The sequence below is a fragment of the Phyllostomus hastatus genome, unplaced genomic scaffold, assembly GCF_019186645.2.
Source record: "Phyllostomus hastatus isolate PE091 unplaced genomic scaffold, TTU_PhHast_1.1 phas_contig_209, whole genome shotgun sequence".
NCBI classification, from domain to species: domain Eukaryota; kingdom Metazoa; phylum Chordata; class Mammalia; order Chiroptera; family Phyllostomidae; genus Phyllostomus; species Phyllostomus hastatus.
Genome location: NW_025333735.1, coordinates 18,337,872 through 18,355,688, shown reverse-complemented (window position 1 = coordinate 18,355,688; position 17,817 = coordinate 18,337,872). Strand labels below are relative to the sequence as shown.

At 35.3% G+C, this 17,817-nt stretch overlaps 1 protein-coding gene across 1 annotated transcript in view; it reads right to left on the bottom strand.

Moving 5' to 3' along the window:
• Nucleotides 1-15,335, bottom strand: part of CUNH1orf141 (chromosome unknown C1orf141 homolog) — a 29,051-nt gene extending 13,716 nt beyond the window's left edge. Inside the window, 3 exon segments of the mRNA XM_045835326.1 lie at nucleotides 5,198-5,310; nucleotides 13,142-13,302; nucleotides 15,261-15,335. Coding sequence (XP_045691282.1) covers nucleotides 5,198-5,310; nucleotides 13,142-13,302; nucleotides 15,261-15,335 — 349 coding nt within the window.
• Nucleotides 15,336-17,817: the final 2,482 nt, after the last annotated feature.

Here is a 17,817-nt window from a genome sequence, read left to right as displayed (position 1 = left end):
TAGGAAATAAATACACTCCTAGACATCCATATGCCATTTCTAGGGACATTTTTTGAAGATGTATTCTGGAAAATAAAGAAGAAATACAAGAAGAAATAAGACAGGAGATATGAGGATCTAGAAACAAAACCAGGAGTGGATGACCCCATGACAATTGCCAAGAGGCTTAAAATTAATGGGTCAAATTTAAAACGAGTAGTCACTGGACTTCCTGAACAATTTCAATAAGAAGACTGGGATGGATTCCACCTAAGCTACATGCTTCTTTTTTTGGAGGCTGCATATCTTAGAGGTAAAAGGCATGAGCCAGACTGCTGGGTTCTTCCTGGTTTTGTCATTTATAATTTGATCTCAGTCAAGTTGCTTATCTTCTTTATGGCTCTTTTTTCTCATCTATAAAATAGGAATAATAATAGTTCTTACTTCACTAGGTAATTGAGGGTATATATTTTATACATGTATGTAAATATAATGTATATAAAACATATTTTTAGTATATATGTATGTATAAAACTATTTCTTTGAGCTACACATATATAGCAATACATGTATGTATTTCTTTGAACAGTGATTGGCAAACCTAAGTACTATACAAGTGTTTGCTGTTACTATCAGGCTACATAAGAAAAAAAAGGCAATTAAATACTCCAGAAAATGACACAAGACACACAGGATCTAAATATGTGAAGATCTAACTAATACATGACATTACTTTTGAGTAACTGATGAAGAATAAGAAAAGAGAGCCTATTTTTTTTTTACCTTGTGTCCATTGAGATGTAACATAATCTTAACCCATTACTTTGTTCTATAATGAATGGCTATTTACAATGTCGTAACAACATAAATGCTCAATAGAATTTTTAAATTTTAGAATGAACTTATAGACAAAACATAAGAGCTTAATCAGAGTTGCAAACAATATAATCATTGATCTCAAAATTGTAAAAGTAAACATATGTTTGACCTATGGAAAGAGGTATGGAGAAAATAAGACTGCTAAGATTCACCTTATATAAAGGTGAATCAAGAGTTAATGATTAAAGTTAATAGAAAAACATTTTAGATATATTATTTTAAGGTACAAAAGTTAAAATAGAAGCAAAAAAGTAGTTACCTGGTACAGAAGAAGGAGAGAAGTGAGATATTAAGCAGTGTAACTAAGCTAATTCAAATCTCTTTTAGTGAGTCTTCAGTATTTAATGTTTAAAGTTGATAAATAAAAAAACAGTAGTATAAGCTCATTCTTTAGAACTATAAAGTTATTCATAAGAGGAATTGAAACCTAAAAAGGCTGTACATGGTTGGCACAGAAAAAAAATGGAGCAAAAAGCCTAGAAGGATTTTGTGTTCTTATTAGTCTTGCTGTATTATTTATTTTTTAATATATGCATACTTTAATTTGTATTTTTAATTAAAATGTATGTTTTATATAGGATGCTAGTAAATTTATTATGATAAGTGAACTTAATATGATATTATAATATTTCTTGGGAGATTTTTATTACACATGAGCCCAAATAAACCATGTGGTTAAGGACAAAATTAATATTCTGGACAGTGGATCCTGTCAGTATTTTTTAAAATTATAAAAAGCAGAAATATGTAAGAAAATTATATAATGTTATTAATTATAGTCCAAAGTATGTATTTATGTTTCATTATCCATACTGGCAAGGTTAATAATAAACATATTGATATCTAAGAGACTCTCTTAAATGATGTTTTTTTGCTGATTCTCTGAACTAATTTCTTTCTCTAGTCTCCTAGATAAAACCTGCTGAATGATATCCAACGCATGCTGAATGCTCAAGGCTAGTCAACTACTTTCAGTATGTCCATGAGCCTCAGCTCAATCAATTATCAAGATTCAGTAGTGTTGTTATTGTAATTATATAGTTTAAATAACTATAGCATTCTCAAAAATGGTCTTGGCAAAACATCAAAAGATTAACAAATAGATGTATATTTTCATATTTTAAATTTAAAAAATATTTAACTTATGCATGTATAGTTTATGATGCTCTATCTTAATCAACTTTATAACTGCTAGACCTCATAATATTCAATAAATAATTTTATTGTGCTGACTGTGTAACAAATAATATATTATTTTTTCTATTATTTCCATATGTAAAGTTTTCCATAACATTTTTATCAAAGATAAAATCACTTTAAAATCTTATGCTCTTGAATCCTAACATTCATTTGATTTTGGCATTGGTAGAAGCATATATAAAATCATTTGGGTTAGTCTGAATTGCTATTAAGTAATTATAAATATACAAATTAAACCTACCTCATCTATATCCTTAAGAAAGAGCAAAGGTCTATAAGATCTTGATTTTAGATATTCTTCTACTGGTTCTGAAGAAACAAACCAAATACAAATGATATTTCTATACTATTAGACCACTTTTAATTTAATATTGCAGATTGCAATATAACAATATTGCAATATAACAATATTGCAGATTGTTATAGTAGCCTGAGTTAAGAGAAAAATTGGTACCAAGAAGTGGGATACTGCTGAAACTAATACCTAAAAATGTGGAAGTGGCTTTGGAACTGGGTAATGGATACAGGAAAAAAGTTTTGAAGTGCATGCTAGAAAAAGCCAGTATGGCCATGAAGGGATTTTAAAGGCAATTCTGGTGAGAACTAAGAAAGAAAGAGGGGAGCTGTAGAGAAAACATTCATCTTCTTAGAGAATACATAAATAATCATGTGCAGAAATGTTGGTAGAAATGTGGATGGGCAAGGCCATTCTGATGAGGTCTGGGACTGAAATGAGGAACATGCTATCAGACAATGGAGAAAAGGCTATCTTTGTTATGAAGTAACAAAGAACTTGGCTGAATTGTGTTTGTGTTTTAGCGTTTTGTGGAAGGTAGAACTTGTGAGCAATGAAATTGAATAGTTAACTAAGATTTCTAAGCAAAGTATTGAAGGAGCAGCTTGGTCTCTCCTTACTGATTGTAGTAAAATGTGAGAAGAGTGAAATGGATTGAAGACAAAATTGCTAAGCAAAAAAGAACCAGAACTCAAAAATTTGGAAAATTCTCAGTTTGTCCATATTACAAAAAAATGAGAAAGTATGTTCAAAAGAAAACACTGAGGGTAGTAGAGACTGGCCGTTGGAAAGGGGATTGGTTTTGGTGTGAACCACAGACCTAGTCAGCCACCCAGCAGAGACACTGCCAGTTTGAATTGAAGTGGATGGAAACGGGACAAAATGAAGGACTACTGGACTTCTTAGGTTTCACAGGATGGGACCATAGACCTATTTGTTGCAAACACGTGCTGTTCTTCAAGACAAGGGAAGAATGACTGTGAAGGCAATTTCCAGACAATCAGGGCCACCTCTTCAGTTTCAAAAGTGGAGGCCATTTTCTTAGTTGCTACAGGCCTGATAGCTTCCACCCAAAGCCTTAGGGTGGGCAGCCTGAAGCCCTGGGATATGACTCTTGCTGGGCAAAGCTGTAGAAATGGGATCCCTGCCTAACAGAGTTCTGGGATGGGGGGGATTGTGACTCTACCCTGCAGAGCTGTGGTGGCAGGACCACAGCCCCAGTGGGTCCCGAAGAGAACATCAAGCCAAAGAGAATTAGCCTTGAGCCTTAAAATCCCATGAAGTTTGCCTTACTAGGTTTTAGGCTTCGTTGAGACCCATCACCCCTTACTTTGTTTCTATTTCTCTATTTTAAAATGGGAACGTCTACCCTATGTCTGACCCATCTTTGTATTTTGGAAGCACATCATTTGCTTGGTTTTACAGGTTTACAGCTGTAGACAAATTTTGCTTCAGGATGGAGACTCACCCTGAGTCTCACCTACATTTGATTTAGATGATATCTAGATGAGACTTTGGAGTTTAGTGATAATATAAAACTCAGTATGGGAATAAAATAATTACAGTGTTCTAAGATGCTTTTATCATCTAGAAGGAGGTTAACATTAGATTTTGAAGGGAGCATATTGTAATTCCTAGTGTAATAAAGAAAAAGATTATGTCATTTCCAAATTACTAAAGGAGAAAAGTTTAAAATTTTTTAAATTAAATCTTAAAGAAGACATGAGACAGGAGAAAAAGAAGCATACAGTCAATAGGAAAGATAAGAAGTACAAAATAAGATGGCAAATTTAAATCCAAAGATTTTGCTAATTATATTAAGTATAAATGGACTAAATGCTCCATTCAAAGACAAAGATTACCAGAATAGATTTTAAAATCTAGCAAATTGATGTTTATAAGAGATAAATGTAGATCATACTGTCATAGAAAGGTGGTAATAAAATAATGGAGAAAGATATACCATACAAATGTTAGCCAAAAGAAAGCCATGTAACTACTGTAATATTGGATAAGATGAAAATCATTTTAAAATGAAAAGGGTTAGATTCACTAGATATATAATAATTGTAAAATGTTATGCAATTAGCAATGTGACCTAAACTATATTAAAAATATGTAAAGCAAAAATATATAAAGCAAAAATACAATTCTACAAGTAAGATAGTAAGTTTAAAATTTCTCAGTAATTGACAGAACAAGCAAGCAGAAAAATGAGTAAGGATATAGAAGAGTTAAAAAATGCAATGTACAAATTTGTCCTGAAAGATACATGTCTGTCTGTCTGTCTATCTATCTATCTATCTATCTATCTATCTGTCTGTCTATCTATATAGATATAGATATAAAACACTGCACTGAACAACTGCAGAATTTACATTATTTTGAAGTACACATGGAATATTTATAATGATTGACCATGTAATGGGTAATAGTGCAAGTGTTAATTACATGACTGAAAAGTTAAGATTCTTAAGCAAGATGTCTATACTTGATTGATTAAAAAAAAAACAATAACAAGGGAACTCAGGGTTAAACTGAAAGGAAACTCAGAGATTTTCTTTCTAGAAAAATAAATAAACATACAAATATATTCCCAGTTTTTGAATTATATAAATTATCTATTCTGATATTTAACATCTCTTCCTCTTAAGAAATTATTTTTTACAGCTCACTAAAACTTTTCACACTGCAGTTATGACCCATATACTCTCAAGCAAATGCTTTCAACAGAGACATCAATTTATCAAGAAACTTTAAAATACGAATTAACAAATACTAAAGTATATAATAACACTCATTAATAAATCAAAGGAGAAATAAATACATTACACAAAGCATTACCTATTGCTTTGCCCTCTTGATTTTTTATATTTGTTGACACAAAGTGTGGTCTTAAATTAAATTTTGTAAAATTACTCTTAGTAGGTTGAGGCTTATTTTCACAGGAGACATACCTGGAAAAAATAAAATTAATGCAATTAAAATAATCAGATAATTTATAAAGCAATCTAAAAAATAAATTTGGAAAAATGTGTTGAAGTCCCATTTATAAAAATTTGGATGTTGTTTTATTGATATAGTACAAAATGTAAAAGATTGGGACCAATTAAGCAGGAGCTGAAAATATTAGTGATATTTATTTGAAGTAGAGAGACAGGAAACTGCTGTTATCATAAAATTGAAAGTGCCTCAGGAAACTATTGTTCAGGAGCTAATTAACCCTTTTAGAAAAATGTGCTGGAAAATTGTTAAATGAGATACTGGGGACATTGCCAGACTTGAGTCAAAGTGGTGGGGCATGGAGTTAGGATCAGCCCAGATACCAGATCACAGCGTTTATTTACTGTAAACAGAAATTTTTTTTCATAGAATTTTTTAACTGACTATTGATGGTATGTAAGAAAGTTAATGGTATATAATTTGTGCTATTTCTGATCTCTAAATGCTTATGATTTTGTCCTCAGACCTCAGACACTCACCTGTACTTGATATCACCCAGTCCCACACCTTTAAATATTACCTACAGGCTGATGTCCCCAGATGCATAGTCTAGACCCCAAACTCTTCCCTGAGCTCCAAATTTATATTTCCAACTGCTGCATGACTTCTGCATTTAGATATGCTACAGCCACCTAAAACTTAACATATTCAAAACCAAATTCTTGCTTTCACCTCCTTCCCAATCTGTTCCTTACAGGCTTCCCCGTTTCCATTCAACCAGTGACTTAGGCCCAAAACTCTGCAGTCATCTTTGATTTCTTTCTCTCAGTCTCCATTCCCAATCTGTTAGCAAATCTCACTAGATCTTTCTTTGAAATACATTCCAAATCCAACCACTTCTTTCCTTATTACTTCCACTCTAGTTGAAGATCCCTCATCTCTTGTCTGAACTACTATATGCCTCTAACCTTCTGTCTGCTCTTTGAGTTATCACTCTTGTCCCCAGCAACCATGGAGACACCTGTAAAATATAATTGCGATTGCCATTTCCCTTCCATTGTTTCCTGTCAAACTGAAATAAAATTTAAAGTTCTCACTGGAAGACAGAAAAATTTCCCCCAAATCTCATATTTATAAGTAAAGAAATTTCCATTGAATGTCCCTCCAGGCCTCTCTCTGTGCACTCCCATTCACCCCTCACCTCCACGTGGAGGCACAGTGAATTTTCCAGCTGTATGGTTGAAGAAAAGGAACTTAAGCTCCAACTTATGGACCTTTGTCTTTGCTCTTCCCTCTGCCCGTAATATTCTTCCCCCAGGTATTTACAAGTCTAACTCCCTTCAGTCATAGAGAAATCAGTGTCTGTTGTTGTTCTGAGTGCCTACTATAGGGGCAGTTTTAAACTCTTCACGTATATTAATCCATTTAACTCACACAACTCTATGGGTTACATATTATTATCCCCACTGTAAAAGATGATGAGACTGAAGCACAAAAAGGTTATATAATTTGTCCAAGGTCACAGCTACTAGGAAGCAAAGTTAGGATATAAACCTGCAACTGGTCTATAAATGCCATCTTCTTAATCTCTATGCCAGGCTATTGTCACACAGAATTTAAGACATGTGTTGAACTAAAGGAAGAAGGAATTTAACCAATTACATTACACTGTATGCTGCAACTGCATTCTCTACCCATATTTAATTATGTTTCCTGTGTGTAAGTTCATCCTTCTGTCATAAAAATGTTTCTAAAAGGAATATTTTGACCAGTATCAGTGTGAATATATTTTTTAGGAAAAAATTCTCCTAATGAGAAGAGTCTATTAAGTCCAAATATCTTCTTGCCTCTTATTTTCTATTTCTTACTACTTTATATATTATAAATTTGCCAGTTTCACATGACAATTCAGTATTGAATGCTCAACTAATAAAGAAATCACTTCATCTCTCTTTGAAAATTTTTTGTCTTTCTTTTTTAAAAAATATGTTAAATCACAGGAAATTTTAAAAGAGTTTATTTATTTATTTTTAGAGAAAGGAGAAGGGAGAGAAACATCAATGTGTGGTTGCTCTCACGTACCCCCTGCTGGGGACCTGGCCTGCAACCCAGGCATGTGCCCTGACTGGGCATTGAACTGGCGACCATTTGGTTTGCAGGCCTCGCTCAATGCACTGAGCCACACCAGCCAGGGAAATTGTTGGAGGAAATAAACAAGAGGACATGACTGCTGGTTGACAGTTGAGTTGGACCCAGGCAATCGAAGGCTCCTTACCTCCTTCTCTGTCCTTGGAATGTACACTCTGCCTACTGTTCCCACAGTGGGAACTGTTTCAAGGACATAGCCTTGAGAAAGTAAGGCATCACTGATGCTGTCTGGACTGAATCCAGTTAAGGTCTCTATATAAACTTTTAAGATTCTGTTGGATGAATGTAGAGATCTATTCATCTTGTAATGCCTAAGACAAGCACTGTATGCAAGTTCCCTTGCCTATTAAACTGCTACCTATCCACAAAAAACATATATATATATAATTGATTATGCTATTGCAGTTCTCCTAATTTTTCCCCCTTTGCCCTCCTTCACCCAGTACACCCCTATTCCCCCCAGCAATCTCCCCTCCTTAGTTCATGTCCATGGCTCATGCATATAAGTTCTTTGGCTATACCATTTCCTATATTATTCTTAATATCCCCCTGTCTATTCTGCACCTACCAATTTGTATTTCTTTATCCCTCTTCCTTTCCCCTTATTCTCTCCCTTCTCCCTCCCAGCTGGTAACTCTTCAAATGATCTCCATATCTATGATTCTGTTCCTGTTCTGCTTGTATGCTTAGTGTAGATAAGTATGCTGAGTTCCCTTCTATGGGAACTCAGCTGATAGTTATCTTCAGCTGAGTTCCCATAAGACTATCAGCTGATTTCTCAAAAGAAACTTTGCAGGCTAGAAGGGACTGGCAAGAAGTATCCAAAGTGATGAAAAGCAAGGACCTACAACCAAGATTATTCTATCTAGCAAAGCTATCATTTAGAATGGAAGGGCAGATAAAGTGCCTCCCAGTCCAGGTAAAACTAAAGGAATTCAGATAACTGTGTAGGTAACTATCTGCTTTTCTCTTGCTGCTTTTAAGATTCTATCTCTAACCAGTGGCATTTTAATTATGATGTGTCTTGTCATGTTCCTCTTGGTGTCCATTTGTTTGGGATTCTCTGTTCTTCCTGGACTTGTATGTCTATTTCATTCACCAAATTGGGGAAGCTTTCCTTTATTATTTTTTTCAAATAAGTTTTCAATTTCTTGCTCTTTCTCTTCTCCTTCCAGCACCCCTATGATTTGAATGTTCATATATTTGAAGTTGTTCCAGAGGCTCCTTAGCCTATCCTTGTTTTTTTGGATTCTTTTTTCTTCTTACTGTGCTGGTTGAATGTTTAGTTTTTGTTATGTCCTAAATCATTGATTTGATTCTTAATTTCATCCCCCTCACTGTTAGTTTTTTGTAAATTTTTCTTTATTTCACTTGGTGTAAACTTCATTTCTGCCTGGGTTTTTAAAATGCTGTTGAAGTACTCAATGAGTTTCTTAAGCATTCTAATAACCAGTGTTTTGAACTCTGCAACTGATAGATTGTTTATCTCCATTTTGTTTAGTTCTTTTTCTGGAGTTTTGTTCTGTTCTTTCATTTGGGGCATATTTCTTTGTCTCCTCACTTTGCAGCCTCCCTGTGTTTGTTTCTATGTATTAGGTAGAGCTGCTTTGACTTTCTATCTTGGTAGCATGGCCTATTATAGAAAAGCACACCAGTAAGTTGGAGCCTTAGATAATCGCTGGGGCAGGGAAAGCCATGTGAACCAGGTTGATGGAGTCTCTAATATGGGGTCACTGCTCTGTGTCACTGTGTGGGAGAGGGCTCAGAAAAGGGATAATAGCCACTGCCTGGCCTCTGGAGTTTTGTCTAGGAGGAAGCTGTCCCCTGGCACTCACCCTGATGCCAGACACTTCAGTTTTTCTCTGTATGCCACTGGTGCCCTTCCAACTGCTGCCCTGGTGCTGGGGCCCAGAAGGAGTAAGTCTGCATATGTCCTAAGTCCACTGTGGGCCCTTTAAGAGGAGACACCTGAGAATACTGCAGTTTCTTCTGCCACCCCCTACCCCACTGGTTTTTACAGCCAGAAAACCAGTTGTGGGGACTTTTCTTCCTGGCAATGGTACCCTGGGCTGAGTGGTCTGGTGTGGGGCTGGGATCCCTTCCTCCAGAGGTATACCTCCTGATTTTTATCCACCACATGTGGATGTGGGGCCTGCCCATTCCACACCTCCACATCCCTGCATCCCTCCCCCTACCTCCCAGCCAACCAGTTTATTAATGCGACTTCTTTAATTCCTTGATTGTCGGACTTTAATACAGTTTGATTTTTGACAATTCAGGGTGATTGCTATTTTGTAGCTTAGTTGTAATTTTTGCTGTGGCTGTGCAAAGAAGTGAGCCATGTTTACCCATGCCTCTATCTTGACCAGAAGCCTAAAATTTTTTTTATTACAGGTAATTTTTTAAAGGAACTTTTATTAAAGAGTATGCCCCTTTTGTAAAAGATCCAATTATAAGAAGTTGCAGAGAAGAGTAGGTTTGGTGTTTTTTGAGAAATATTAAAACTGTGTGCAAGTTAAAAGCAAAGGACTGAGAGAGATTTTTGAATGATTATAAAACTCTCTGCTTATCAGAAAAGTAATCCTAGGAGGATATTTCTAGGTAATAGAGGCTATCACCTTTATCAGTTATCATTTATCCAAGAAAAGTGCAGACATTCAGAGCTAATAATGACACAGAAAAGATGTCTCTGGGAGTCACTGACCAGGAATTTTAATGGTTTTCAATCCTATCTTTATATAAGAATCATCTGGGAAACCTTAAAAATAGTAATGCCTAGGCTGCACTCCAAACCAATTAAAGTAGAATCCAATTATTTTAAAGCTCCCTGGGTAATAGTAATGTGAAGCTGAGGTAGAAATTACTACTCTGAAAGCAAAGCTCAGCTACAAATAAACTTGGGCAGGTTTCATCCATCAGTTCCAGGTTGAGTGTTGCTATGATGTTCAGCAAGCTAAGGAAAGGAATGGAACAGATGTTGGTATTAGGCAGCATGATGACAGTGGGACATAAGGTACAGCAGTGCCTCACAGGGTGGCACCAGGAGCAGCAGCATCAGCATTACCTGGAAACTTACTAAACATGCAAATTATAAGACCCCTGCCAAGACCTACTGAATCAAAAACTCAGAAAGTGGTGTGAATTAGATTGACATCTTTGTTCAGTGTTTCAGTGAGGTTTTGTGAGCACTGATGGAGACTTGTATCTTAGTTATAATTAAAATGGTCTGTAAGTCCAGGAGCTCCATCTCAAGATTTGGAGGAACTGAATCTATACAGTTAAACTGATGTAACCATAACCAGCATATTATTGGTGATAGGAAGATAGAAACTTTCTGCCTTATGCTTTGTTATTTAAGCAATCATTCTGTTATGACTAGAAAAGGACTCACTGCAAGATGAGTTGCTTCCTGGAAGAGGCAGTTTCTGTATATAATATGAATTTAGTAAAAGCTCAGGTTTTCTGGGGAGCCCTCATAATTTTTAACAACCTCTTTTGCTGTTCAATAATATTTCTAAAATTCAAATATGAATATGCATCACCCTGTTTAAACCCTTTGGTAGCCCCATACTGGTGTAGGAGATTGTCCAAAGTTCTTTCCTTGCCTTTGGTAATCTGGCCTTTACTTACCTCTTTAGCTTCCCTTCTTTAGGCCCCTCTCCAGTCTCTAACCCATATTGCATTCAAGTCCAGTGACACTGAACTACTGTTGGTGCCTCAAATTAACCAGGTTTTCCTTTGCTTCTCTCTGGCCCACTGTTCATATTATTGCCTTGGCCTGGAACTCATTTTCCTCTTTTGAATCTGTTGCCTCTTCACTAACTCCCTAGGTCTCACCTGAGCTGCCATTCCCTCCAGAAAACTTTTGCAGATCCTCACATTAGGAATCTCTCTGTAGCAACTGGTGTTTGCCTATTCACTTATCTGAATTCTCCACCTATACTTTAATACACAGATATATTTCCCTGTTGCTGTTGTATCTTCAGAGTACAACAGTCACTTAATAAATACTTATAGAAGAAAATCAATACATGAAAATTATAATAGTATGTGATAGCAAAGCTAATATACCAAGATAAGCAAAAGTTATCTGCAAGGATTTTTTTATTTGAACTTGGTTTAGAGCCCTGGAAAACACAGTCAGTTGTATCAGAATGAGAATTATTCAAGTATGAGTAAAATCTAGTATTATATTAAACAGCAATTTATGTCTCATTTCTGGAAATAGAATACTAGGTAGTTTGGATCAGCTATCCTCCTGAGAACAACTGAAAATATGGGAAAATGTTAAAATATTTGTTTAAGACACCTAAGAGCTACCTAAAAGCAGTAAGAAATTAAGAGGCCAAGAGTGAGGACAAAAGAGACACTCAAAGAGGTTCTCTTGGTTCTACATCTCAGTATTTCTTTTGTCTGGACTCTCTTTACATTTCTGATGCCTAGAAAAATTATATAGCATTATATACATACACAATGCCAATGAAAGACCAAGTATGACATATTCAGACTATTCCTTCCAAGTACACAAAGAAGCTTCCTTAATTTTCTAGGTGGACCTTTTTCTTTTCCTTGCAGTGCAGAACCTGAGAAAGAAGATACCTACTAAGAAAGACTCCTGGTGGCTAGCTGGGCTCAGATTTTAGCAAACAGAGCCTAGCAGCTGTTTCCACACAGGGCCTTTCACGCAACTTGCACATACAGTAAGAAGTCTGTACTGAACTGCCTGGCCACACTGTGTTCCTGCCACCTGAGCGGCCCTTACAAAGGAGTTCCTGGAATTGTATTTCAACCAATTGGACTGGAATTTCCCTGTCCAATCAGAGCTGCAGTTGTATCCCCATCAGCACCCTCACCAACCAGTCAGAGCAGCTCCATTCTGACCAATGAAGACAGTACCTTTTAGACCAAAAAAAAAGTTTAGGATTTGGCACCTTCATTTGCATGAGGACAGACCAATTAGGGACCAGGAGTAGTGACTTCTCTCTGTGTAAGTCAGCTCCCCTCTGGTTCTGAGAGTGCACTTTCCCTTTCTACCACAGCCTGAAGACCATTTCCCCAGCTGAAGCTGAAACAATGAAGATGTCTTGCAGAACCAGAGTGGAGAAGAGCACGTGGATCAGGGCAGAACAGAGCAGAACTGTCTAACCAGAAAGGGGCCTCACCCCAGGACCACCTTGCCCCAGGGCCACCTCACTGTTCCACAGCTGTGCTGCTTCATAATTGTGTGGCAACACTGTTGAGCTGGTCTACAGTCTTGCTGTTCTCACAGCTGTGCTGTATCACAATTGAGTTATTTGCAATGAATAAAGTTTCCTTCTTCACTGTACCCCATACGAGGGTTCCCGTTGGCATTGAATCAGTGCCAACAACCATCAATTGACAGCAGTACATTGGTTAAAGTCTGAAATAAATCCTGACATTAATTTGTAGCAATAAAATACAGCTCAAGAAAAGTCTTTCTTTAAAAGTTCAGAATTATACTTACTATCTGTAATCAACATGTGCAGTATTACAATAAGTGGTCTATATACAAGAATATTCTGGATGCTTATCTAGTATATTATAACTTATAACCACTATGAAATATACCTTTTTTTGACAAAGCTGACTTTTAATATAGACTGAATAACCTAAGATAAATCTGAAGTAATGCCTTAAAACTCCAAATTGAAAGTTTGAAGTAGTTATGATGGTTACCTTTCTGGTTTTTTAATATCACATGACTTGTTTTCTGTGCTCTTTGATACTGTCATGGATGTGGATTTGGCAATAATAGCCTCTTCAGATTCCAACTGAAAATCAAATGTTAGGGGTGCCACAGGAGTCTTTTTCTTTATGAAACCCTGAAGACTGTTTTTCTGCAACAAAACATATAAAAACAACTGTAAGCAGGCATGAGAAAACCAGCAGAGCAGGACCACAATCCCTGAAAAAAGGGAAAAAAACGCAGCAAAGCCTACTGCAGCCCAGCGTACTTCCTGGAGGCTTCCAGCGAGCTTCCAGTCTCCAGGCTGAGGCACAACAAGGGGGAACTCGAACCAAACCATGTGGCCTCAGCCTTGTTGAGTTTCAGAGACGGAGACTGCACCAGCAACCACACTGTTGGGCATTCACTTCAGAGAAGTGTTTATTCAAAAACCTGTACACAAATATTCATAGCAACTTTATTTTGTCTTATTTTTTTAGCAGCTTTATTTTTAAAAGCAAGATACTGCAAACAACCAAATGCCCTTCAATGGGTGAGTGATTGAAACTGTATATTCACATTATGGAATACTATTCAGCAGTAAAATTTATATAATATTTATAATGATAAAACTATTGATTCCTATAAGATCTTAGATGGACCTCAAGGGCATTATGCTTAGTGAAAAATCAATGTCAAAAAATTACATACTGAATGATGCCATTTATATAAAATTGTCCAACTTATAAAACTATTATAGAGATGGAGATCAGATTAGCCATTGTCAGGGACAGAAATGAGGGATGAGGTGGAGACATGGATACCAATACAAGGAAATAACGTAAAGGAGTTCTTTTATGGGGATGGAAATGTGCTGTATCTTGATAAAATTGCATGAAACTCAATATACAAATGACCAAATGAATGCAGGTTAAAAATTGTAAAAACTGAATCAAGTCTGTACTCTGATTAACAGTCATATGCCAATGTTGTGGATATCAGTTATGGCTCATACTGGTTTTGATATTACACAATTTTACCCCATTACCGATGTGTGTAACCAGCATCACAGTCGAGCTACAGCCCTGTATAATGTGTCCGCAGTGGGAGCAACTGGGGGAAAGGCATGTGGGGCTTTTTATGCTGTTTCTGTAACTTCCTATAAGTCTATCATTAATTCAAAATTTAAAAAGTATTTAAAAATTTAAAAATCGATTTCCAAACTGGTTTACATATTGTTAGCTCCTTTTTTGGTCATTAACAAAGCAAATAGAGGCATTCTACCTTCATAAATATGTTCATTCACTTGAGTTCCTCTCTGTGGTGTCTTCCTTGATTTCTCAGACTGCGTGCTCTTATCTACACCTTATTCATTCACACTGTAATACATTTCACAAGTCTTTGTGTAACCAAATTAAATTTGTGCTCATGTGTGTTAAAAACCTGGTTTCCAAGGACTGTATTTCTCAGTGAACAATTATTTATTGTTCATTATTCTTCATTTATTGAACTTTATAGGAGTCTTACCTTTTTACTTTAATTAATTTCTATGAACTTTAGTTATTTCTAGTTTGGTAAGTATGCCAAATATTTTTTTCTTTTTAATAAACCAAGTAAATACATTTTAATATGTTTAACATGTCAGTAAGAACAATAGTTGTAGTCACAGTTACTATTTGACTACCTAGGATTTTTTTAAAAAGATTTTATTTATTTATTTTTAGAGAGGGAAGGGAGGGAGAGAGCGAGAGAGAAACATCAATGTGCGGTTGCTGGGGACCATGGCCTGCAACCCAGGCATGTGTCCTGACTGGGAATTGAACCTGCGATGCTTTGGTTCATAGCCCATGCTCAATCCACTGAGCTACACCAGCCAGGGCTCCTACCTAAAATTTTTAAAAATTGTAAGCAGTTTAAATACATCATAACCTAATATGGTAACTATCTAGAAGTTACCTTATATCTAATTAATTCTTTATATTACCCACTTACATAGATGATTTTTTCAATTAATATACTTATTAAAAATTAATTTATATCTTCATAATAACTAAAAAATAAAATAATCATTCACATTTGAAATGACAACTTTTAATAATTAAATTAAATTTTAGCTTTTATTTCACAAACCTTTATTCTTCTGGCCAAGAGTATCTTTGCATACTCATTTAGATCATCTAACTTCTCTATAATTTTTTCTGCCATTGTCAATCAGTAAATTCCTATTTATAAAGGAGAAAAATAAATATTTAAAACAATTTAAACATATAATTGATTATTTAGGCATAAGTTAAAAGACATCTTTATATTACTGTTTTAGGTAAAAAATCAAACTATAAAGATCATTGAATATATCATAGAATTATAGAGGTCCAAGCTTTTTAGACAGAAAGTCTCATGATCAGAACTCCCAGCTGTGTGAAGGCCCCAGGCATTTTTAAATGTATGATAAAGATGAATTGAAGAAAGTTCAAGATTACCATATGAGAACCAGACATGACTCATATTTGAAGCATACTTGAAAAATATGCAATTTGATTTATATCTATATTATTTTATTAAGATATGATTTTAATAAAAGTGTGGAAAGCTCACATTTATATAATCAACTGTATTAAAAGTATATTGAGCAATGATCTAAGACTGTTAATATGGCACTTAGAAGGCAATCAGTCACATGGAAGGAGCAGCAGCCAAACTGGTTAGGTCCTATTGCCATAGTAATAGTTCATACTTTCTAGTTAATTAATATTGCTGAAAATTTCATCTGGGATCAGATGATCCATATTAGGCTTGGGGAACTGAATGTTAGACATCAGGACCTAGTCTAATTTATTTCCATTTTCATACCAAAAAGATTAAAAGCCACCAAGTACCTTTTTAATGTAATGTAGACTGCTGGGGCAGAGTAGAAGGATCAAAATATGAACCTAAAGCTTCTTCTAGTCAATTTATTTTTACAATTGAGGACATAATTATTCATTACATGTACGTTTTCTCAGTCAATTGAATGGCTTCCACTGGCATTTAAGTGTAAAAATCATATGGTTCATAGAAAGTATTAAATTCATCAGTTTCTAAAGACCATCAATGTCCACACTTTTTTCTAGCTCAAAAATTTCTCTATTTCTCTCATATGTTATTCAATCAATATCACACAAAGATGATGATACATGAAAAGACAAGGATTTAGGATCCCATATCAAAAGCTCACATTATTTTTTTTAACTTGGTTTCTTTTAGCTCTCTTTTCTATTCTCTTTCCTTCACCATATGTTGCCCTGGTGGTAAATTCCTGGTGCTCTGATAGTGCCTTCCCATTCCAGCAAGCTCTCTGCCATTCTGCTATATCCAGATACTCTACTTCTAACCCATGATGTAATTCTATGTGGCAAAGAACTTTTCTGGGCCATGAGGCTGTAGCAGGATAGCATATCCTATTATAAACCACATAACCTTAGGTTGCAGGTTGGAAGGAGAGATGCAAGAAGCATGTTAGCACACTGTGAATGCCTCAGACTCTCTGGGTCTCTTACAGGAAAGTAGGGGACAGGTTTTGGAAGAATGCAGATTATCTGAACATTGTATGTAATTGTCTTTTCAGACCCGGGAACCAGCCCTCTCATATATTCTAAAAACAACTGAAGAAATTTTAGTTTTGGTGTTTCCCTTAAACACATATGAGTTTAGAGATGTTGACAAGGATCCTAAATTTTTTCACTATTTTTTTTATTAGGGGCAAAAATTTCTATTTTTCAGTGAGAGATAGAATGCTAAATAACTGGAAGAACAAGCATATGAAAGTGAATGAATTCCCCAACTTTGGGAAGGTATAAGTTATATTAGAAACAACTGGGACACACTGTTTACTTGTTGAGGAGAATAGAAGGCAGGTCTTTTTAAAGAATATAAGGTCCTAAACCTCTTATTTCAATAAATCAGACATTTTAATATGTGACACATCACCCCATTTCACACACACACATGAGTTATGATTTTATGTTCTTGATTTAAACTTATTTTGCTATGAGTAAATTATTTAGCTATCATAAGATTTCTGAAAAATCACTGTGCATATCATGAATTTCTTTTGAAGTGAGAAAAACTAACCAATTATTTTTAAGGGTCAATGACAACTTTGTGAATACCAAATTTGACAGTTTATGAAATTGACAGGTTGCTATTAGTTTTAGTTTTACAGTTTTATTTTCATATTCTGGAACCGCTACACTTTTTTTTTTTAGTTTTTTGAGTGTTTTCATAGGTTTTTGAAAATGTGTCCATGCTTCCTAATGGATGAATGGCCCTGGAAGAAAGTGGAGATGAGGAAACCCCACAGCCTATCTTGCTTGCTTTTATCATTATACCAAGGGTACCAAGGGCCTAGCTTGTGTTACTTCAAATAAATGCTGAGAGCAAAGGAAAGTCAGGTCCAACATGGTGGTGTATCCAAACTGTTTTGCATGAACTAAAAACTAATCCTTTAATGCAAAATGTATCAAGACTATGTTAAATGTTCCTCAATAAGGCCTTATGTATTTCAGTCTTCTCTTGATGCAATCTTTAATTTTAATATCTACTGTAAACCAGCATATTTCATACTTTGATTTCACTTTTTATTTCTATGGGTATATATTTTACTTCATTCTATTCTTGTGAGCATATATTATCACTTAAAGGTGAACAT